The 24,465-nt window shown below is 34.9% G+C and overlaps 5 protein-coding genes across 7 annotated transcripts; 3 read left to right on the forward strand and 2 right to left on the reverse strand.

Moving 5' to 3' along the window:
• On the forward strand, nucleotides 221–3,148 carry LOC104724111. The gene is made up of 7 exons (XM_010442558.1): nucleotides 221–429; nucleotides 615–674; nucleotides 1,523–1,588; nucleotides 1,840–1,926; nucleotides 2,013–2,072; nucleotides 2,568–2,662; nucleotides 2,820–3,148. The coding sequence occupies exons 1-7, from the start codon at nucleotides 388–390 to the stop codon at nucleotides 2,938–2,940; spliced, it is 531 nt and encodes a 176-aa protein (XP_010440860.1). The 5' UTR covers nucleotides 221–387; the 3' UTR covers nucleotides 2,941–3,148.
• On the reverse strand, nucleotides 4,395–6,465 carry LOC104728247. Its single transcript, XM_019231923.1, has 6 exons — nucleotides 6,276–6,465; nucleotides 5,780–5,907; nucleotides 5,459–5,693; nucleotides 4,939–4,988; nucleotides 4,495–4,578; nucleotides 4,395–4,403 (listed from the first exon to the last, which is right to left on the reverse strand). Exons 2-6 carry the CDS (start codon nucleotides 5,825–5,827, stop codon nucleotides 4,395–4,397), a joined length of 426 nt encoding a protein of 141 aa, XP_019087468.1. The 5' UTR covers nucleotides 5,828–5,907; nucleotides 6,276–6,465.
• On the forward strand, nucleotides 7,026–8,076 carry LOC104728248 (U-box domain-containing protein 21-like). Its single transcript, XM_010447261.2, has one exon. The coding sequence runs from the start codon at nucleotides 7,273–7,275 to the stop codon at nucleotides 8,074–8,076; it is 804 nt and encodes a 267-aa protein (XP_010445563.1). The 5' UTR covers nucleotides 7,026–7,272.
• On the forward strand, nucleotides 8,095–9,770 carry LOC104724112 (U-box domain-containing protein 21-like). The gene has a single exon (XM_010442559.2). The coding sequence runs from the start codon at nucleotides 8,280–8,282 to the stop codon at nucleotides 9,588–9,590; it is 1,311 nt and encodes a 436-aa protein (XP_010440861.1). The 5' UTR covers nucleotides 8,095–8,279; the 3' UTR covers nucleotides 9,591–9,770.
• On the reverse strand, nucleotides 13,177–18,533 carry LOC104724113 (potassium channel GORK). Of its 3 annotated transcripts, XM_010442561.2 has the most exons (12): nucleotides 18,000–18,529; nucleotides 16,408–16,632; nucleotides 16,243–16,306; nucleotides 15,605–15,944; nucleotides 15,219–15,514; nucleotides 14,954–15,133; nucleotides 14,636–14,857; nucleotides 14,364–14,552; nucleotides 14,195–14,270; nucleotides 13,816–14,110; nucleotides 13,625–13,737; nucleotides 13,177–13,536 (listed from the first exon to the last, which is right to left on the reverse strand). In XM_010442561.2, exons 1-12 carry the CDS (start codon nucleotides 18,194–18,196, stop codon nucleotides 13,277–13,279), a joined length of 2,457 nt encoding a protein of 818 aa, XP_010440863.1. In that variant the 5' UTR covers nucleotides 18,197–18,529; the 3' UTR covers nucleotides 13,177–13,276. The 3 variants fall into 3 exon arrangements, with proteins under 3 accessions (XP_010440863.1, XP_019087038.1, XP_010440864.1); XM_019231493.1 differs by having other exon boundaries at nucleotides 14,195–14,552; nucleotides 18,000–18,533; XM_010442562.2 differs by lacking the exons at nucleotides 16,408–16,632; nucleotides 18,000–18,529 and having other exon boundaries at nucleotides 15,605–15,956; nucleotides 16,243–16,312.

Raw genomic sequence — 24,465 nt, forward strand, 5'->3', positions numbered from 1 at the left:
TATAGGTTGACTTCACATTACTTAAGAATCTAGAATACACAGCCTTTTTTTGAACATTTTCATTTATATTAACTAAGAAAAATATGAAGAAAACCCTAAATAAAGCTTGTTGCTGATGCAGCAACAGACGCCACTTAAGAAAGCTACTAATGTCCAAACTTGAATGTGTGTTTGCTTCGTCCTTCACTCTCTATAAATTCACTTCATCTCTTCTCTCTTTCACTCATTTTATTTCACTTCCTTATAATTTTAAGAGTTCATATATATATATTAAGTTGTGAAAAAAGAGTTCGTAAAGGAGTTTGGCTTTTGGTTGAGTTATTCGTTATCATATACGTTGTTTCAACAACCACGCTTAATTTTATATTTTTCTTATTACCACTAAACATGTGTACTGGAAAATCATCATACACAAAATCCTCACCCAAGGTTATTCAATAATTGGTTACTTTTTCTTTATAAACTTCAATAATTAGTTACTTAATTAGTCGTTACTTTTTGCACGTTATTATCACACGTGTATTCCAAAATGGGCATGTTTGTAATATTATCTAAAACAAAGAGAATTACATATTGACAGTGTTCTGTTTTTCTTTTTTTTCGTGTTTTCAAAGTTTGGGAAAACAAGTCCAACTTCTTCTGTACTCTCCCTGGGTTCCAATGGTAAAGGAATGGTGAGGATAAGATTCACCTTTTTTATTTCTATACTTACTTTGTTTATCTAATGAGGCATTAATTGGCCATTAATCTAATGACAACATTTTCATCAATTGTTCTCATTTTTAATTACTGTAGTCTATGTTTTGGGTTCATGACTAATTTGAAAAAACAAACTAACACTAAAACTTGCTTACAGGTTGATCTATGTTTTAAATTGTATGAATGTGTTAGCTAGGCCTCAAAAATCATTTGATAAAAATAAGTTTATGCAAGTAAATCTGTTTAGTAAAAAAAACTTACGTACCAATCTTATATAAAATTGAAGTTGATCGATTATGTTTTAACTACATGCATGCACAAGTAAAAAAATCATAACTTTTTATAATTCCGAAAGAAACAGAAACTCAAATTCTATATCCAAATTATGTAATATCATCTCTTTCTGCCAATTATAGCATTGTTTAGTTACAATTTGATGTCCAAATATCCCTAATACATCTCAATAACTAATTTTAAAATGCCAGAAGTGTAAGTTTTTTTTTGGGGGACGAATGGCAGAAGTGTATGTTTTCTTTTTCTTTTTTGCTGTTGTGGTGTGATCATTTCAAGTAATATTTAATACGGAAACACTGCTATCACCCATTTTCTTGATTAAATTATTTAGATAATAGTGCACGTTACGTTGAATTCTACTCTAGGTATAATTTATGTCTTACGTACTCGTGAACTTCTCTGTCGAATTTTGTAAAACGATAAGTAAGAAAAAGTTTAGTTTCCGTAGAATGCTAGTGTGTGTTACATGTAAAAATCCTCGTACACTGATTTAAGTACCCTAATTATTCACTGAACAATTCTACTGTAGCCCAAAGTGGAACCACTCAAAGACAGAGTGAATGACAAAGCCAAGGGCAAGGCAGCCGCGGCTAAGGTACCCAAATGGAGCGTATATTATCAATTGTGAAATTCTTTTTAATAAAACGTAATCACAACAATTAACAATATTTTAAACTAATTTAATATTCAAAACACAACTCTTATCTTTCTTTTTGTATATGTGCTCGGTTTTCTAAGGTTTTATATATTTATAGTAACATTTCTTTCAAATAAGATCTTATTCGGTCAGCGTTAACATATCTACTTTTACGATTGATTTTGTTCTATATTTTTAATGTTGCAAAGGCACCAGCAAAAGAGAACAAAAAGCCTCTCGAGTTCAAACTTCATTCTGGCGAGAGAGCAGTGAAACGTGCAATGTTCAACTATTCGGTTTACACAAACTTCCTCAATCTTTCTTAATTTCTCTCTTTTTGTTTTTTGTTCAACTCCATGGAGCTTATTCATCATCTTGGCAGGTTGCAACCAATTATTATGTCATGAAACTGCAGAAAAAACAAGAAGAGAGGTTGCAAAAGGTAAANNNNAAAAAAAAAAAAAAAAAAAAAAAAAAAAAAAAAGAGCTTCCTAGTAGACTAAAAGAACAACCTTAGCCAATTTAAACCAGCAGAATCGGTACTCTGATTTTTTTTTTTTCTTTCCTAGGCTGTAAATCTACTACTAATCATTTACATAACNCTCTTTTTTTTTTTTTTTTTTTTGTGCAAAACTAGAACCTCTTTATTTATATAAATCTGGCTACTCGTAAATACAGTTTATATAAAAAAAATTATTTGAAATGAAGCTTACTAAATTGATGCAACGAACTTTACTCAAACCAGTTTAGTATGGTCAATGGTTTGATACGAGCCCTTGAATAAATCACATCTAAGGCAGTAAGTGAAACTATAGAACAGAAACTGCTTTAGCTAAAAGAGTGAGATTAGTTTGGAATTCGGTTTACTTCGGTTCGAAAGAATTATCAAAGTTAAGCCGCATTATTTAAATTGAACCATATAATATATATGTAACAGATGATAGAAGAGGAAGAGATTCGTATGTTGAGGAAAGAAATGGTTCCAAAAGCTCAATTGATGCCTTTCTTCGACCGACCTTTTCTCCCACAGAGGTCAGTTTGTTCATCATTATATATACTCGCTACATTTGAAAACAATGGTTTTGGAAATTCATATTTGTTTCGTATATATAATAATGTTGTTTTGTACCTAATCATAGAATAAAACTTCATAATTTATTTTCTCTATGAAATAAATATTTGGGTGTAGATCGAGCAGACCATTGACGATGCCAAAGGAACCATGCTTTGGAAACGTAAACAGCACCTGTTGGACTTGCGTTTTCAACAACCAACACTATCTCTACCATATTAATCATGCTCATGCTTAAAACCTCGAGTCACTAGCTCATCATATAGAGGCTTTTTCTATTTTTCATTTAAGAAATCTTTCATTTCCAGTTTACTTTTTTATTTGGTTGTCGGCAGGTTTTGTCTTTCTTCTTTCGCCCTCTTCTTTTTCTTTTCAGATGTAATTTTGATTTTCGTAGATTAAATAAACAAGCAAATCACGATATGAAGTAATGTGATGTTCATGAATATGTAGACAGATATTATTCAAGTCAGTCAGTCTCATTTGCAGTACATCAAATATTCTAGTGGGTTTGTTGAATTCGGAAAACGACACACCGATCGACATCATTACTACAAACCACAATAAGCGNGCATTCCTTACAAGTTTATTATAGATGAACTTTTAGCTATGGAAACAAATTCTTTGGTTAAGCTCATCACGCTACCAATACGTCGTAGTTCCTTTCTTCCTTCTCAAACCAACTCTTTTGCTTAGCACGGTCGATAAGATAAAAGACTTTTGGTAGCTAACTCTAAAGCTTTCAATAAAATATAAGTTAGTCTAAACTCTAACCAAATAGAACAAACATAGGTTTAAAACAAAACAAATTGCTTTGATGAAATCAATAACCTCAAAATACGTTTATAAATAAACTAGTATACATAGAAAAAAAGAAAATACAGATTTAGGAGTTACATCCCCACATGTCATTTGTGTCTGGGCAGTGTCAATTCTTTACATGGGCGAGCTTTTAAAGAGCAATATCAGTCTAGGAAGGTTCTCAAGAGCCACTGTGAAGAGGCCANCCTCGAGTCACTAGCTCATCATATAGAGGCTTTTTCTATTTTTCATTTAAGAAATCTTTCATTTCCAGTTTACTTTTTTATTTGGTTGTCGGCAGGTTTTGTCTTTCTTCTTTCGCCCTCTTCTTTTTCTTTTCAGATGTAATTTTGATTTTCGTAGATTAAATAAACAAGCAAATCACGATATGAAGTAATGTGATGTTCATGAATATGTAGACAGATATTATTCAAGTCAGTCAGTCTCATTTGCAGTACATCAAATATTCTAGTGGGTTTGTTGAATTCGGAAAACGACACACCGATCGACATCATTACTACAAACCACAATAAGCGAAAAGTTATAGAGAATCCGCATGAAGAGTTCGCAATTACCTGATTGTTTAGATTTTGTATTTGTTCAATAATTATGTGGGTGTGGACTATCCAAAACATGATATTTATGTGGGTCTTAAATGGGTGGATGGGTCATGTCATAGATACGTGTGAACCTGAACTAGTGCGTTGTTGTGATTCGGAAAAAACTATTAAAAAAAGAGGGAAAAAAAAATAGAAAAACTATTTCGATCCGATTTTTTTTTTTTTTTGTCAAAACACTTGCATTCAATCATTGATCAGAAGATAAACGGTTCATACAAGCATAGAATAGAGTACAAATTTGTACAAAACTTTTAACAGATAGAGAAAACAATTAGCAATACTTCAATAATAATAAAAAGTACAAAACTGTGGATAAATTTAGCATTAGAAAAAGTTGATAGTGTTTTTGGTATCAATTTTAGACATTTTACTATAGCNATTCTTCCAATGTATTTGAGACTTTGTTCTCCAATTTCTGGTTTTGAATGCTTTGTGTACTTTGAATCTGTGGAACCCTGCAAAAGCAAACCGCAAAACGCTGAAGCATGTTTCCACAATCTGATTTGCAATGTATGGCTACAGGGAAATCACATAACAGAAGCAGAAGGATATGAAACCAACACAGGATCTCAAGCAAGAAAACGAGCTGAGAAAAAAGTTATATGAGACTCATGAGACTGAAGAATCTTATTGTCAATTTACTATCAGTTATGGTTCTAGCTCCCTTCACTCTACTTAGCTTCAAAATTGAATAGTATTCCATTCCCAGTAGAAGTTACTAGTTAGAAACTAAGGGCAATCACGATGGTATCAAGTGTTAAGAAATTTGTAACACAATCTTGCTATGAACTTACAAACAAAGTCAAGTTAATTACCATAGATATCACAGAAGGAAAGTGCTGTGGTAGATTGTATCTCTCAGTTCCTGCATCAAAAGAAAAGAAAAAAAGGTGAAGAAGTCCTGATTACAGTCTTGATGATTGTATCTCATCGTACCCATTTCCATTGGTTTTAATGCATCACAAAATCTACACCCAGCAAAATTTTACTAACATTAGCATCTGAATCACCACTCTGTTATATTCCATCCAATAACCAAGATCAAAGTGCTTTTTGAAATAATCCTAAGAATCTGTGTGTTTCTGGCATTAACACTCAATCATGTGCATATTGTCAGTATGACCACCATCTACAAATCAATAAGATTCTTGTAACTCCATCACTAAACTAGACCTCTAATATGTCACCAATCACGATTCTATAACAAGACTTGACATATAACAGCATGAGAAGCATTTGCGAACATATAATTATACTATTTTTAGTTAACCAAAACTAGAACACCGAAACCAATTTCTTGAATCCAAAAGCTGAAACAGACAAGAACTAAATTACCAGGAAAATCAGAATCAACCACTGTCTTCAACTTCCAGCCATGTCCATAACTGACAAGAGAAGCATCATCCCCAAAACTGATGGGCTCTTCACCTTCCTTTGCTGCTTCGATGAAAACTACACGAGGTTTTAACGAACCAAGTTTCCTGTTGATCACAGAGACAGCAAAGTTCGCCTTTGTCCCGTTCGTGAATCTGTATTCCTTACCAGAAACTTCACAAAAAACCTCCAGAAACTAGGATTTCCCACAAATCAACAATGTTATTAGCTATATAAACCATTGAAATCTATAACAAACTGTAACGAGTTAAGGAAACTTACGAGCGGTGGCTGAGAAGGAGAAGCTTCAGGTGAAGTATTGTCCGCCATTGGGCCTATACTAGTTAATCTTATGGCTTTTATGACTTAAGAGACTTGATCCGCCAGAATTGTTGCTAACCATATAGGTACTGCCAAAAGAAGCAAGTACCACATATCAAATCAGATGATTAACCAAAAGAGATGCATTGATCCTGATTTAAGAAACTAAATGTGATAATTATTCAAAAAAACAAAGACACATCTAACCCAAAATCAAGATGGTTGGAGCTTCAAAAAGCCAAACATGAGATAAAGATTACTACTTCTCGAAGCACTTGAGAGATGAAACAATAAACAGATTATTTGATCAGACACACTCGTCTATTTGACAATCTTCACTAAGCCTGTGTTATTTGATCATATTACTTATAAGATTGTTCTGTAGATGAAGCTATAAGAATCTATACCCCCCGCGCAAAAAAGGAAGAATTACGAAGGTACGGTTCGGAAAATATACCAGGAGGAGCTTGCGAGAGAAGAATCTCGAAACCCTAAATTATGAGCGGTTCACTTAGTAGAAGAGATTGCGAGCGAGCGAGAGGTCAAAGCGTCGACGATGTCTGGTGCGATTGCGAGAGAGAGAGAGAGAGAGAGGTCAAAAAAAAAAAAATCCAAGAGTCAACTTAGATCCTTAACCGATCTAAACCGGTATTGTGAATCATAGTCCACACAATCGAATTTAAATGAAACAAGTTGGCCCAATAAAAAAAAAAAAAAAAAACTACAATAATTCAAATTTCGTGATTATTGCAATTGTAAGCAAACCTATATTTAAATTTCATATTTGGAACGATTAAAATTGATATGTAAGTTGGAGCACCGGTTTGATATAGTAATTTAACCACATGATTTGGTCAAGATTTGGTAACACCTACGATGTATTTAATATTATCTTAAACCCTTTCTGCTTCAATTAGTTTCTTAAAACTTTTTAGTTTTTACACTATTACTTAATTGCGTATTCGTCTGGCTTAATTATGATTTATAATTGTTAATACTCTACATAAACAACAAAACACGTGTTGTCTTTAGTTTGGTTCGATTCATTTGGTTAGCAACAATTTCTCTTTGTACACTCAATCTCATAATTTACTGACACAACATTTTACACGGTGAACTTGCTGTTCTCGGGTAATACATATTCGATGAGATTGACACATTATCCTTTGAAACATTCACAAAAAAAGAAAATTGAGATTATGTCCATTTTGTAATTAACTAGAAAATCAACTGATGGTTCTTCTTCCTTGAAAAATTCAATGGTCAAAAGTTTCCACTTCAAAGACCAGACACAACTTGCAAACTAGACCTAACCATCTTCCTCATTCTCCCTTTTCCCCTAATTTGACCAAAAAATATGAATAAATACCGTTACATAATAAATATAAGTCTCATCCCGACCCAAAATCTTAAAAACCCAAAGTCAATATACAAATTGACGTCATAAAAAGAAAATGGGATTTTCATGGAGAAAGAGACTACGTGTAGCTAACGAGAAGAAGATAACTCCGGTAATGAGCTGGTCGGAGTCGGAGACGGATATAACAATACCACCGGAGTTTCAATGCCCAATCTCAATCGATCTAATGAAAGATCCTGTAATAATCTCCACAGGGATAACCTACGACAGAGAGAGCATCGAGACATGGATTGGTTCGGGCAACAAAACATGTCCGGTCACGAACACGGTCTTAACAACGTTCGATCAAACCCCGAACCACACGATTCGTAAGATGATTCAAAGTTGGTGCGTGGAGGCAGGATCGTCGTCGATTCACCGTATCCCTACGCCACGTGTTCCTTTAATGCCATGTGATGTCCACGAGATCTGTAGAAAATTATCGTCTGCTACGCGGCGTGGGGAATTCGAGAAGTGTGGTGAGTTTATTGGGAAGATTACAAAATTAGGGGACGAGAGTGAGAAAAATCGTAAGTGTATTAACGACAATGGCGTCGGATTAGTTCTTTGCGAATGTTTCGATAAGTTCTCGGGAGATGAGAAATTAACGTTTATGCTAAAAGAGATTTTATATTTGTTGACATGGATGATTCCGATCGGGTCTGATGGTATTACGAAACTCTCGTCCGCAACGTCGTTTCGTTGGATCGCGGGTTTGTTGAGGAGTAAGGACGATTCTGCACGTGAAAACGCTGCAGTTTTTATGAAAGAGATTCTTTCACTAGACAAAACGCGAGTTTATGCATTTGCAGTCGAGAACAGAGTTGCAGAAGCGTTGNTGATGGTTCTTCTTCCTTGAAAAATTCAATGGTCAAAAGTTTCCACTTCAAAGACCAGACACAACTTGCAAACTAGACCTAACCATCTTCCTCATTCTCCCTTTTCCCCTAATTTGACCAAAAAATATGAATAAATACCGTTACATAATAAATATAAGTCTCATCCCGACCCAAAATCTTAAAAACCCAAAGTCAATATACAAATTGACGTCATAAAAAGAAAATGGGATTTTCATGGAGAAAGAGACTACGTGTAGCTAACGAGAAGAAGATAACTCCGGTAATGAGCTGGTCGGAGTCGGAGACGGATATAACAATACCACCGGAGTTTCAATGCCCAATCTCAATCGATCTAATGAAAGATCCTGTAATAATCTCCACAGGGATAACCTACGACAGAGAGAGCATCGAGACATGGATTGGTTCGGGCAACAAAACATGTCCGGTCACGAACACGGTCTTAACAACGTTCGATCAAACCCCGAACCACACGATTCGTAAGATGATTCAAAGTTGGTGCGTGGAGGCAGGATCGTCGTCGATTCACCGTATCCCTACGCCACGTGTTCCTTTAATGCCATGTGATGTCCACGAGATCTGTAGAAAATTATCGTCTGCTACGCGGCGTGGGGAATTCGAGAAGTGTGGTGAGTTTATTGGGAAGATTACAAAATTAGGGGACGAGAGTGAGAAAAATCGTAAGTGTATTAACGACAATGGCGTCGGATTAGTTCTTTGCGAATGTTTCGATAAGTTCTCGGGAGATGAGAAATTAACGTTTATGCTAAAAGAGATTTTATATTTGTTGACATGGATGATTCCGATCGGGTCTGATGGTATTACGAAACTCTCGTCCGCAACGTCGTTTCGTTGGATCGCGGGTTTGTTGAGGAGTAAGGACGATTCTGCACGTGAAAACGCTGCAGTTTTTATGAAAGAGATTCTTTCACTAGACAAAACGCGAGTTTATGCATTTGCAGTCGAGAACAGAGTTGCAGAAGCGTTGATGAAGTTGATTCGCGATTCGGTTTCGACTAGGTCGACGAAATCTTCGTTGATAGCGATTTATCAATTGGTGTTGCAAAAGCCTGAAATAGCGTCTGAGTTTCTCGAAATCGGTCTGGTGAATATGACGGTTGAAATGATAGTTGATGCTGAGATGAATGTTTGTGAAAATGCGTTAGGGGTTCTTGATGCGATTTGCGAAACCGAGGAAGGGAGAGAAGAGGTGAGAAAAAACGCGTTGGTGATGCCGCTTTTGGTGGAGAAGATTGCGAAGGTTTCTGAATTAGCTACAAGGAGCTCAGTTTCGGTGATTTTGAGGCTGTGTAAAATGGGAAATACGTTTTCCGTTGAAGAAGCGGTGCGTTTGGGTGCGTTTCAAAAGGTGTTGTTGGTGTTACAAGTTGGGTATGGAGAAGAGACTAAGGAAAAAGCAACAGAGTTGTTGAAGCTGATGAACTCGCATATGAAATTAATGAGTGACTGTGTTGATTCTTTAGTGGAGTTTAAGTATCTCAAGAAACCATTTTGATGTTTTTAATTAGGATATAGATGAATTTATAAGTAGATAAAATTGATGAGTGATGATAGACTTTGTTGATTCTTTAGTGGATTCAAGTTTCCCAAGATATCATTTTGATGTTTTATTTAGGATATGACGATAATGTATTTTTTGAGTGATGCCTCACTAAGAAATGGACTCGACCAATCATACCAATATTTGTATCACTAACATCCCCGTAAGGTCGTAAGACTAGTTAAATAAAAAGATTCAACAGTATTAAACTATGTTGAAAATGAAAAGTATTAAACTATGTTGAATAAATTGGTAAAAAGGAGCTCAAACCTGCTAATCTAGCGTAGAGTAATTCGATAAAAAAATAGCTGTGAGAAAATAAATAAACAGGATGAACAATAAACAGGGTTCACTCCTAATAGTAAATTTTTTTATTCACCTTTGTTTTTTTAGACAACCTAACAATAATTAAAATATAACTTCACGATTAGTCGCCCAAACCTGATGTGATTATGGATGGAGCTAATGAGGAGCAGCTTGTAACTGAGGTTGAATCCGAGAAACTTGTAGCTGAACTTGAATCCGAGGAGCTTGTAGCGGATGAATCATTGCTTGTACCTGAATGACCAATGACTATAGCAAAAGCTAAGAAGCTAAGGAATGCACTTAATGGACTAATTCTTACAGCCAAAGAGAACATGAGAAAATCAATTGGGGATGATACTTATCAAGTCCAGCCCACTTTGAGCCTAATTCAAGTCCAAGAAAGCCCAAAATAATCACTTTATTTTTTTTGGTCAAAGTGGGGTGACAAAAATAGAGTTCAACTCACATTGGGAAGGACACCTTGGGAAGGAAAACTTCAAGAGTTGGATCTCCATTCAACTATCTATATTTATTTTCTTTTAGTTTCAAGAATAATTAATAATTGGCTTTGTTACCAAGTTTCTTATCCCTATATAGATACATGTAATCGCATTTGAGAATCATCAATCAATTTTTTATTTTATTTTATGAGTCTATCTCTTTGTTCTTTGTCTAGAACACTTCCTTGTTTCATATGTGTAATATCCAAGCAACAGCCTCCTCTTGCGGGACTAGTTTGTCATATCTAGCAGCGATTGGAGTTGGAAATATCAGCAGTCTTCCACAACTGCTGTGCGACCCCTCAAACTATTAAATCTCCCTCGTTGCACCTTGTCGAGTTTCTATCCTTTCTAATCCGGCTGAGTGATCCTCGAATTTGGGCTTATCAAGTGGTATCAGAGCCACTCTTGTCTGTTCATCTTCTCATCTTTCATTTCTAAATACTTCATCTTCTTTCTATCTTACATTTGGGTCATCTCCTTACCTAGGTCATCTCAATTACCAAAAAAAAAAAAAAAAAAAACTTGTTAAAAAAAAATGCATTTGGCTAGGTGGTGAAAGAGAAAATCTGCTGGCTGAGGAGAATCCAACCTTGGAGTGGTTAAAACAGATTTCACAAAATTCTCTTTTCTTTCTATCTTCCTTCTTCCTTTGTTGCTTGGGAATTCTATTGGGTTGTTTGGATTTGTTCTCTTAGAACTTAGGGAGAAAGCTCTTGAGTGACCTACCAAAATCAAGAGAAACACTTGAGTGTGTGAAGACTTTTTTTTATTTTCTAACTTTTTGTGTCAAGTTTTCAGGAAACCATGGAAAGTGATGGAGAAAAAGATCGGTCAGGAAATTCTGTTGTCGGGCTATCTAACTTGCAAATTGAGGGCATTGAATGACACTGTTACTAACATTATGACTTGGGAGCCAGAGGCGAGGATGAAAGCAAGGTTTAAGAAGTGGTATGAGAAACAAACCGCGACTTGAGCTTGTCTAGCCTGGTCCCAACTGTAGTCCGTGACTGGAGCGGGAATGAAGTATTTCAGCTCATTTCTCTTGTTACTTGGTCGCTTAAGGGTGGTTGGTGATGCGACTATGTAGCAAGATGAGGTGGTGTTCAGGGTTTGAATTTCCGCGAAGCTGGTATTAAAAAGGAAAGTTTCCTGAAATGAAAATTTTCAAAAGTGGAAACTTTCCAAAAGTGGGAAGTTCTAAATATAGAAAGTTTTATGAGAGTTAGAATTTGTCCATTTTTAGTGGTTGTGAGCCTTGCAGGGGCTTGTGTGGCCTGCGTTGCGGACTGTTGAGTCATTGTGTGCCCGTGTGTGGTAGTCTTTTGAGACATTGTACGGCCTTTGTGGCGGACTGTTTAGCCAATTGTGTGGTCTTTGTGGCGGGCTGTTTAGCCAATTTTGCTTGTTTAGGCGGTCCTTCGGGATGTGTGTCTTCGTGACGGTCCTTCGGAACATGTGGCCTGTTTAGGCAATCCTTCGGGATGAGTGGTCTTCGTGACGGTACTTCGAAATGTATGGTCTTCGTGACGATCCTTCGGGACAAGTGGTCTTCGTGACGGTCCTTCAGAATGTATGGTTTTTGTGACGGTCCTTCAGAATGTATGGTTTTCGTGACGGTCCTTCGGGACAAGTGGTCTTCGTGACAGTTTTTGAGGACAAATGGTCTTTGTGACAGTCATGTTTAGAACATTTCTTTGGTCTTTACCGCGGTCATGTTTAGAATATTTTTTTGGACATCTTTTAGGTGAATATTAATTTAAGCTAATGATTAATATTTAAGATAGTTTTTATGAGAATTGAAATTAATTTTAATGGTTAATGTGTTGAGATGGTATTGATTGTTGATATTAATGATGTTTTTTTCATTCAAATTATCTGAAGGTAATTAATTTATTTTTATTGATACCAAAATTCATCATTTTTCATGATATAGTGATAGAGATTGCTTCATTTGATTTGAACACAAACTACTACCCAAAAAAAAACATTTATTAATGAAATGAATCCTAACAATAACTCAAAATTCTACTAATTACCTTTTTAACTACTCAAATCCTAAATAATTTAAACCACCACCTAAATAATTTAAACCAAATCTAACCAGAATATTCCAAAAAGTAAAATAAGGTGACCAGTTCATTTTCATAAACGACAAATTAGATTTCAAACTTTCAACTAATAATACAAAACCTTGAAAGAAACATTGGAATCTTGGGGACTACTCCAATATTTTGTGTCCTTACAAGTCTTCAGTTATTCTTGGTGATCAAGTCTATTCACATCAATATAAACTCACTTATCTTCTCTTCACTTCTTCATATCTTTATCTCTCTCCCAAAATTATTTTTGTACACATCTCATAGCATTTATACATATACTTCTCTATGAAATCTAATTTCTGTTCACATATTCCTCTTATTGGCTGTGTCATGGACGTTCTTTTTAAACTTTTTACATCAGATTCTAGTGATACATGTAAAGAAGTTGTTGATACTGGAAACCTTGAAGCTCAAAAAAACTTCAGACAACTTCAGTGTATTAAGCTCGGTTAATTACTCTATAACATATATAATTATTGAAATTATCTCTGAGTTTTTTTTGGGTGTAATTCTAAGTATCAAATAGCATCTATCTATTTTGCGCTATAGGTTGTAACCATATATCTATGTGATTGGTTTATTTACAAGTATTTTTTTTTTCTTGAATTCAAAGACGCTTATATGAAAATAGAGTTCTTCTTTGTAATGCACTCTATAAGATTTAATAACAATGAAAACCCAAAATGACTCTTTGTGGTAATGATCGGAAAAATGGAAGACTAGATCATTATGTTTAATCAGTAGTATTACTGATCAGATACAATTTCTGTCCATTACTTATCATATCAATATCCGTGATACGACCTTCGTCTTCTGATAATATAACAAATGAGGCTTCATCGGATAGCCCGAGCTCTTGCGCAGCCGTTACTACGAGTTTATGTAGATCGCTAGGGATCCAAAGCATGACTCCATGCTTTCTACTTGGCTCTTCTTTCGCCTCGTGCGGATGGAACGGAAACACCGTGCATTTTCGTCTTTCGATTCTCTCCTCTGTTTGTTCAAAACATGAATAAAATTCAATGATATTAAGAATCTTTTGAGTGTTATAATGAGAAGGAAAGTATATAAATTTTTATACGTTGACGTTCATGAGAGCTTGACGACTCAGCGGTTACATTCCCATCTTCAAGTAACTTGATCAGTTTCTTGTTTCCACACATTCGAGCTTCATCAAGCGGAGAGTTTCCCCACCTTCAAGATTTACGAAGTATGTTAAGTTTAATTAAAAAAATTTAAACGATTTGATGATTCATCTTGTATGAATGTTACCGGTCTTTAGAGCTAATGCTAGCTCCAGCTTCAACTAGCATTTTAGCCATCAAGTATAACCCTTCAGAAGCAGCGACATGAAGTGGTGTTCTGTGATCATAATCTTCAGTGTTTGGGTTCATACCACTTAAGAGCAATCTCTTGAGAAAATCAGAGTCGCCTTTCGCAACTGTCGTGCAAAGGAAGTTTCCGGAATCTTCTATATCAAAAGAGGCTCCTTCTCTGACAAGTAAACCAACCACTCCGTCTTGTCCTGCTTTCACAGCCTCGAACAATGCCGTGTTCCCAAACTTATCTGTATATATATGTGACCAAAGCGTAAAACATAAGACAATGTAAAAATATTACCAGTTGATATCGGATAAAGATTTTCATTTACCTTTTAGATTGATGTCAACACCTTCTTGAATAAGAAACGATGTAATGTCTTCATAGCCTCTACATGCTGCAAGATGCTGAACATGAAGAAGGAACTTACGGTAGGTTAAAAGAAAGAATCTTTCGTACCATCGAAGAAAGATTGAAAGGTAAGCAAAAAAAAAACGTACAAGCGGTGATCTTCCATCGTAATCTGTTTTGTTAGGATCGGCTCCAGATCGGATTAAGCTCTTAAGCTGGTAGAAATCTCCTTGGAAAGCTGCACTGTTTAGTTTCAATGCAAGTTCTGCTTCTTGTTTCCCAATGTGAATCACAATGTCAGATTCTAGCATCTTTATCCTCTCGTTTGAATCATTATCCTGCCAAAACCAAGATTGAGTTTCAAGATTTCTAGCTAAACCGAGTTCATCAAACCTTAAGTAAGAGATAGAAAAAGAGTTACCTCCATAAGATTGTTCAAGATTTTGCGTCCATCGTGAAAATAAATATCTAGGATGTTTGAGAATGACTGTTTGTCGAGGCGTAAAAGATGACATAGCTCGCAAACCCTAACAGTGAAAGGTTGAGAGATGTTGCAAATGATTGAGATATCTCCAAATGATGCGTGAGGCCCAAGAAACGTCACACTCTGTTCAGATCCATCTGGTTTCGTAACTAGAGCCTCCTATAAAAAGCCACCAAAATAGTTATAAAGTTAGACATAGAAAAGAAGCAAAGATTTATATACACAAATTCACAAACACAATGAGATTTTACGTACCAGTAAGCCTTCACAGACGAAATACAAATGATCAACAACGTTTCCTTGCTCTGTTATTACTTCTCCTGGAAGAAAATACTCTTCATGTAGCCTTATAACTATCTGATTAATAAACTCCGTGGAGCAGCCGTTGAAAAGTGGGACCTTTTTGATGTAAGGCAGGTACAATCGTTGAGCAATCTGCAAAAAACAATCATACAAAACATATATATTAGTAACTCAGTTGGTGTATTAGTAGGAGGCCGGCTTGCCAAAGACTGTGTACCTTGGCGCGGATAGCGGCTGGGATGTCCTGAAGCATGACAGTGTCGGTGTAGTAACTGTCGTACTGCAATCTCACGTGGCCGGTTATTTGGCTACGAAGTTCTCTCCCAAGTTTTTTGCGGTTCATGAAACTGATGAGATCATTCATTTTATCTCTGAATCTCTCTGTGTTTGATCCTTTCACAATTAAAGCAGTGATGTTACCAATGAGGTACGCACCGAGAACCATATCAAATGAAACATATATCATAACGAATATCATTTCCCTTAGGTTCACTGCGTGTATGTCTCCATAACCTGATGTCAAAAACAAGAGATTAAAAACATCCATCAATCTCTTTGTAATAACTAATAAAATGATCATTTAAATCATGTTGGTTTTTATACCGACAGTAGCCATAGTGACAATGGCGAAGTACAGAGCTGTGGTATAACGTTTCCACAGATCGATTTCTCGGAAATTCTCGTAGCTATAGTCTCCTAGCTTTAGGCTACCGATCCAAGTGTAACCTTCGTTCTCTGGAGGAAGAGTGGTGGCCAAGTAATAGAAGATGCAAGCAGCAGTGTGAGTACAGTACACTTCAACGAACAATAGCTTTAAGATTCTGGTGAAGAGATAGTTGATTCTTGTGTCTTTCTCAAGCCTTTGGAAAAACTCAACCACTCTGCGCACCCGAAACAGCCTTATCCACAACATGTACCTCACTAACTCGTGTTTCCCTGATGCCTACAAAAAAGGCTAGGTGGGCGTATAAACCAAACCAAACTGAATCCGAACCAAAATGTTTATTTGGTTTGAGTTTCTATAAAGGAGAAACCTATTCGGACTAACCTAAACTGAATCAAGAACAATCGAGCCACACCAATTTTTTAATATTTTATAATAAACTAGTTTATTTAATATTATTCAATAAACTTGATAAAATTGGAAACTAAAAATAAACTAAACCGCAAACCGGAATGCCCATTTCTACAAAAAAATGTTTGAAAGATCTAAGTAAATGCTAGAAAGCAAATGTATCTACCTTATAGATAAGATCCCAAGGGAAGCAACTAATGAAATCCATAAGAAAATGCGACTTGAGGTACCTGAGAAACATGATGCCAAAAGATATATTTCCTCCATTAATAGCTATATGAGTAGAAATGGTTAAATGCTTGCAAGGGTCTAAACCGTATACAAAACTGACCGGAGAGCAATACGTGTTGGTTTGTAGACCGTCCGGTAGGTCTGGGTATCGCGGTAGGCAACAAAAAACTGAAGAACAATATCGACCAAGAACGCAATCTGACCAACGATATCAAGTATAAAGAGTCTCTCAGGCAGACCGCGGAAGAAACCAAACTCCATGGGAGTGAACAAAGAGGAGTATATTGCCCACACCAATATAAACGTTTCCCATGCCTTGTACGACCTGCTCATTTTTTCCCCACTTTTCATTAATTCAATTCTAACCAAAGATTCTTGAAAATGTAAAGATTATGGCTTATAATTTTATTTTTTTTGGATAAGTAATGAGACTGTGGCTTATAACTTGATCTATCAAATTGGTAATGTAGATAAACGTAATCGCGGAAGGGAGACAACTGAAAATAATTGTTAAATGCAAGCAACAACGTTTGAAATTTAAAATTTGTTAAGAACTTACTTAAGATCGACGTAGCTGGACAGAGTTGAATATACATTTTTACTAATAATTTTGAGTTTTTTGACATAGTATTTACTAGTATTTAATAATTTTGTTATTTATGCTTAAAAGAACAGGTGGATGAGTGTCCACGTGTGGCCTCTGGTTACGGCAGCTTTAGCGGAACGAATTAATAATCTGATCTTCAATGATTCTGACACATAATCACTAAATACAACCCTTACCTCTTCAGCTCTTCTCAATATAAATATTTGTTAGAGTGTAACAGCATCTCCACTAGTGATCAAGTTGCTTAACTTAGGATTTCTATTTAAAGAAAAATCGAGATTTTAAAATCAATTTTTATAACATAACTTTTATTTTGGTCGGAATCTATTTTAGATTTACAAGTTCAATTTTTCAATTGGTGGACTGCATATAAAACAAATCCTTAGATATATATACTTGAGGTGAAAAACAAAAGAGGACAAAAAGATAAGAATATGATGAGGAGGTGTCCTCAAGAAAGTTTTAATATTTTAAAAATAAGCAGCATATCGACAACAAGATCACCTTAAAAGCATCTATTAATTTGACCTTCGTTTAATGTGCTAAAGATTATTCCATATATATCCTAAATCTTTATAGCTGATTTTTCAAAAAAATATTTTTAAAATGGATTAAAAAATAAACAGCGACGAAAGTAGTAATTAGTGTCAAAGAATACTTTGAAGTGAACTGAGTATTGATTGATTAATAACCCGTAACAGTATAAGAAATATCATTTTTATTATAATTAATCATGAAAATGGTAACTAAAAATGACACAAAATAAAGTATTTTTATTACATTTACTGTTTTTACCTATTTTAGTTCTATCGTTTACCATTTTCATACTGTTTAAAAATTTAGGTTATCAATCGTATTTATGGTAGATATTTTTTTATGTATAAATTTTGTTTAATGAGAATCAAATTTTATAGATTAATAAAAAAATTATTGAGTAGAAGTGTTTATTCGGAATTTTTATCTCGAATTCAAAAGAAATAAAAAGTGGAGATATTTTAATTTTTTTAAGAAAAGTGTTTTCTACGTTTTATTTTCCCAATAAAAAGGAAAATGTTTCAACTGGCATGATGAAGAGAGAGTGTTACCTATTTTTGGGATGAATGATGTATTTGTAATCATTATGACCATCGGTTTCAATCTTGCGATGCTCTGATGAATCAAGCCACCGAAACGTCTCGGCTAAGCTCAGTTTACTACCTCTTCTTGATGATGATATGTCTTCGTTTGATTCCTCTTCTTCTTCATGATCTATAATCTCTTGCCGTCGCTTTAAACGCACCATTTCTTTCCAAGAATCAAATCCAATCTATATATAGCTCCAATGATCTCTCCGACACATAAGAAATCTCATAAAAAAAAACGAAAAAACAAATCACGAATCTGAAATCAGAAACTTAGATCCAATTCTCATTCTTCTTTTTTTTTTTATTTTTCTTGTGCTTGATAGTAAATTTTGAAATGTCTTTCAAGATGTGGGGAAGATCACGAGAGCTGCTTCTTTTTGTTTCGTCCTTCTTCTTCAGTTCTTCTTTCTCGTGATGATGTTTGTTTTTGTTGATAAAATGTGTTTTTTTTTTTTTGTCTCTGTTTTGGTCTCTTTTATGAGTTGAAGTGTATAACGTAAGGTTTTGTCTAGAAGAATCGAATTTATATAGGACATCAAAACATGTCGACTACATATATCATTTTTCTTTTATAGAATAATAATAAGCTGTCTAATCTAAATCTTATTCCGAGAATAAAAATTCCACCTGGTAATCTAAATCTTATTCCAGTGAAATTGATAAAAATATTTACCTGGAGTTTTCGAGACATAACTATTTAAAGTAAATCTGATTTAAACCGATTCTGTGATTTAAAGTAGACACTACTCTTTTATAAAAATTACTATTATTTTTTTTTTGGTAGAATTTTATGAAAATTATTTTGTAAGTAAATAAGTTATAAAAATTATTAACATTTATGGGTGGCCTACTTTAAACATTTATGTTGTAAATCGAAACAGTTTATAAGATAAAAGAGAAGGAAAACTTATTTTTTGGTAAAACATATGTGAATATGCAGAGGTGTCCCATTTTAAATAAAGAAATAAACAAAATACCAACAATAAAAATACCTAATTTGCATCTAATAAAGACTTTCGCAAAAAATGTGATAAAAGATTGTTCATCTTCATCCTAATTATTGTTTTTAAAAAAAACCCTTAATCTTATATGATTATATATATATAGAGACATAGTTGATCATTACTATTTTGTCCAAAAAAAAAAATGATCACTACCAAATAAAATCGACAAGCAAAATATTATAAAGTGGAATGGTGAATACCATGAGACTGTTCTACCTGCAAAAAACCATGAGGACTTCCGCATACCAAAAAATAATGGATTGCAACATAAATGATCATTACAGAAACAGAAAAAAATGAAACATCTTTCTCTACCAGTGCTTTCTCAAAGGGTTTTCTAGATTTAGGCATACATATCTAATTTTTTTTTTCAACCTAACATTAAATAAAATAAAACTTCTAAATTGTTGCCCAAACCGGAGGAAAATTGTTAATGGTAGTTCATTTTTATTTCATTTTACATACATAAAATAAAAAAGCTCATGTTTATTTTGTTGGCAAATATAATATTTCTACATATTATACACACATTTTGAGTTCAGAATTATATAATAAATTACTAAACTAATTTAGAAGCTACAAAATGATGCAAAAAGAAATAAATAATGAGTTAATTAACAGAAATGTCATACACAGTGAATTTTTGTAATCAAACTGCTACTTTGTTCGCTTCTTTCCCATATTGCCACAACCTTCATTAAAAAAGATATAAGAGAATTTTGTTGAATCTGCCATGAACAGTGGCAAATATTATAAGGAATGTCATTTTCCCTATTTTCTTTTCTCGCCTACCACACACACTCTACAAGAAGACCATTGTACCCTTCATCAATCTTTCTCGAAAATTAAAGAAAATTAATTAAATATATTTAAAATACCAATTAATTGCTTCGTAAACAGCAAAACTATTTCGATTGATCTCTCTCCTCAAAAATCTTCATTCTTCATTTCTGTCGTCTTATCATCTTCTTCAATAGAAAATCGACGCCCCTCCAATTTACAACAACCCATATCCAAGGTTATTGTCAACCTACAACTCCTGTAGTTCTGCCCAATTTTGACCAAATTCATTGTTATGTGAGTGGTTTGGCCCATTTGTGACAGAAGCCAATTTGTCCCAATTATAGATCTGATGATGACACACACATTGGGGAGGTATAGACAAGGTGGACTTGCTCCACCCATCTATGTATGTCCACCCTTTTTATGTCACTTATTATCTTAGTGAACCATATTTAACAAGTAATGTTTATTTTTCCCATTATTATGTCTCCAATGCAGATCTGATGACGACGCAGGAACTAGGAATGTTCTGCCTCTGCTGGACCTGTTTCACCAGTCAAGGTTTGTCGACTATAATTTTGTCACTTATTTTTTTTAGTGGACCAGATTCAACAGACACAGTAGGTGTCCACCATTGACATGTTTGTCCCTAATGCAAGTCTGATGATGATGCAAGTGCAGGACCTGTCATACATCAAGTGGACCAGTTACAACAGCCAAGATATGTACACCCCTGTAGTTTCATTCGGTCTTTTTGAGTGGACCAGACTAAACAACCATAGTACATGTCTATCAAAACCATGTCCACCACTATCTTATATGTCCTCCATTCACATGTTCATATCTGTTTGGTCATCCATTCTTTATTGTGACAATTGTTATTCAAAATATGTATGTATATCGCTTAACAAACAACTGAATATCTCGTCATTGTAGTAATGTTGACGGGGTCCTCACTGAAAATACTATGGCCTTGGTGCACCAGATCAGACAATCAAGGTAGATGTCCACTCTTTGATGGACCATTTTTAACAACACAATATGCATTAGTCTATTATTGTACAAAAAAACTAAATATTTTACTAACATGGTTGTTGTCCGTCGAACAGTTTGGGTGACGTTTCGATTGCCACTGGTGAAGTGTTTGGGGACAATAGTAATTTGTTGCCTGAGGAAGCTACTCAGGTGGATAACCTTTACTATAATGTACCATATTTCTGCGGATGTCCGTCCCATGCGGTAGACATGTAATTCTATTATTTTGTCTAGCTTTCCGCGAATGTCTGTCCCAGACGGTGGACATTGTATTTATGATGTTTTTGTCTACCTTTTCGCGTATGTCTTTCCCACGCGGTGGACTTCATTATGGATGTACAACCAATGTTGTATTACAATATGCCGAGAGACAATTTAATGAAACTTGTCCATAGACAATCTAATTATAATGTTGTCTACCCCATCTTACTATTGGCTACTTTCCAAACAATAATTGTTCACCATGATCACTCAATAGTGTACAAGCTAATCTTCTCCCAAGCTCCTTGTAAACCCAAAAACATTCTCCAAATTTTTACCCATGTCTTTTTTTTCCGGTCATTCAATGTTCCTGGACCAAAAGAACCTTCTACAAATAACATATATTATGTCCACAAAAAATGGACAAAGAGGGTTCTCCACCATAAGACAACATGATTTATCCATATCCGTCGACCAACTTGGCATTCTCGTTTTTAACACCTTCTGATGGAACCCGAGACGAAGGCCAGCATACGGACACGGACGAGGACCGGAGCGTGCAAGGAACCAAGGACGCGACTGCGTCCGGAACTAGACGGCCCTCAACCCAAGCACCGAACCTGATGCCCGGAGCTACAACAAGGAGCCGGACCGCATCTAGGACCGCAAGGAAGAAGTGCCTCATTTTTGCCCAAGCCTTCGTTCAAGAACAAGAGACGCTTGATCACGGACCCAACGGACAGCCGACCGAGGCTCTTCTAACGGTCTTCACCATCACCCAAGGGTGAAGACCTCCAAGTCATTAGGGGAATTAGTACTCTTTTTCCCACCTTGGATTTTTCCCAATGGGTTTACCAAGGGGGTTTTAATGAGGCTATGATCCCTAGTGCATGGCCATGGCCAAGGACCACTTCGGCCACGTGTCCATTCTATCCTTAGTTTAATTTCGCTTATGACCGTTGTCTTTTAAAACTATTTCCTGGACGCTGCGTTTTAGTTTTACCCACGTGTTTAGGGTTTTGAGAGTCCCCTTATGTAAGCCACCCTATATAAAGGGCCTAGACCTTATCATGTAAAGGTAGACTATCAATAATAAAGAACAAGAAGTTATCTTTCTCTCTCGTTTTCAGTGATTGAAACGAAACCCTAGAAGCTGCACGAACCGGGTTCGTTAGCTGCTAGTTTGGCCGTATCGCAAGGAGAACCATCCCTTGTGTGTCGCTACCTCATTCCACCTCTATCCCCATCTATCCGAGAGCCAAACGAGTCGAGCATCTCCTCGCGAATCTCTCTTCGTCCGTTCTTGTCGTTCCTTGGTGTCGTTTCTTTCCGTACGTCGCCCCATCCGCCGATATCATTCGTTCACGGTCCAACCGCGTCACACTTCCGAATCGTTCCGCTGAGTTTGCTCCGTCCGTAAGTCCGTGGTTCACGACCGTAGTCCGGAGTCGCATCACCTTCTCTTCACCTCTTTTAACAAAATGATACTTTCGTCATTTTCTCCATCCCTAAACAAGAGAAACTTGCATTTTGCAGAAAGGAATAAGCAAACTAGCATTTCTAAAAAATATTTTGAACAAAATGACATTCTTAGCCAAATTCCCAAGATATAATGCCTTGCGATGAACAATATGCTGTTGATAGACAATATATGGATGTTGGACAAGATGCGGATGATAGACAAGATGCAGATGATAGACAAGATGTCGATGATAGACAAGATGTCGATGATAGACAATATGCGGATGATAGATAAGATGCAAATGATGAACAAGATGGGATGATGGACAAGATGCGGATGATGAAGAAGATGATATGGAGAAGGATTGGTGAGAAACCCAATCCTCCATATCATCTTTTGGTCCACTCTCATCTACATCATCCTCTTTTGGTCTATCATCCTTGATATCTTCTTTTGGTCCACCATCTTCTTTTTGTCCATCATCTCGACAACTTTACCCTTTTTTTTCTAATTATCTTTCATAGACAACTTATCTTTAATAACATGGATAACTAATTTGAACTCATGGATATCTTCGATAATATAATTCTCATAGACAAGTTATTAAAATGGAATTCGTGTACAAGTCTCTGATTTACTCTAATAACTTGTCCATCATATCTCGTCCACGATAATAATTCTCTTTCATACAAGGGTATTTTTGTCTTTTAATCACATGTAAACAGTAAAAATATAGCATTTTTTTGTAAGATGAAGCAAATGTGGCATTTCCCAAAACTTTTATAAAAAATGTGGCATATTTAGTAAAAATCCCTAAAATTTAGATACTAAATTTAAAATTGTACATGAGAATATATATATATATATATATATTATATGTATATTACTATATATAATATTTTATTTAGACTTTATGGTAAATTTGTGTTGCCTTTTTCACAATTTAAAACCATTTATTTTTATTTTTTTATACAAACATTATATTTAAATTGCATAATCTGCACTTAATCTATATAATCCATATGATCTGTTTGATATATAAATTACTATATTAAAGCTTATGTAAGCTTGTAATTAGAACTACCAAATTAAATTATTCTCGTCATGTCTGCCTGTAATGTAAGAAAATAATTTAAAAGCTAATGTAATTTTGTTTCATTTTCTTTTGGTTGTCAATTCCAAACTCAGATTAAGAACAATATCACTGATAATGATACTTACACGTAAACCTAAAACAAATTAGGAAAATAAACTAATTCTTACACGTAAACCTTAACCGAGGCAGCATTGGTATTGTTAATCCTGTTTCTTCTCTTATTTAAATAGACGACGTTGAGATGTTTAAAATAGTCATCATTTATAACCATTTTTAAGTTGTCTTTGTCTGAATTATAATGTTTGATAGGTACATTGACGTAAAATTCTTTCGGGCTAATAATTCTAATGGTTGATTAGAGGTTTACTACTCTACTTAATTATATACAAAGTAAACGGCTGTAATGCAATTATATATGAATTATTAGCATCTTAACTATAGCCAGTTTTGCATGCGACAAAAATCTTAAAATTTCATAAAAATTAATAATGGCAAAAAAATAAAATTCGTATTGGCGTTCATGTTAACAGATTCGTTATAGGGCATGTGCTCAAGGCGCAATAGCACAAGTTCTTTTTACAAAGATAATCATTAGCTATAAAAGTCCTAAATTTAAAAATTTCTACAAAAGAGTTTTTTTGTTTCCGGCCAATAAAGTTTATATTTGAATTTCTATCTAAAGTTCGTTTAAAAGAAAAGATTTGAACATAATTTTGAGACAGTCGGACTTGACTTTAAGATACAAAAGATTGAAAATAGCGGATTTGATCATAAGAGCAAGTATAAGGGTGGCCCAATGGTTCTTAACAAAAAANAAAAAAAAAAAAAAAAAAAAAAAAAATCCAA

The sequence above is a fragment of the Camelina sativa genome, chromosome 11 (assembly GCF_000633955.1).
Source record: "Camelina sativa cultivar DH55 chromosome 11, Cs, whole genome shotgun sequence".
Classification (NCBI taxonomy): Eukaryota; Viridiplantae; Streptophyta; class Magnoliopsida; order Brassicales; family Brassicaceae; genus Camelina; species Camelina sativa.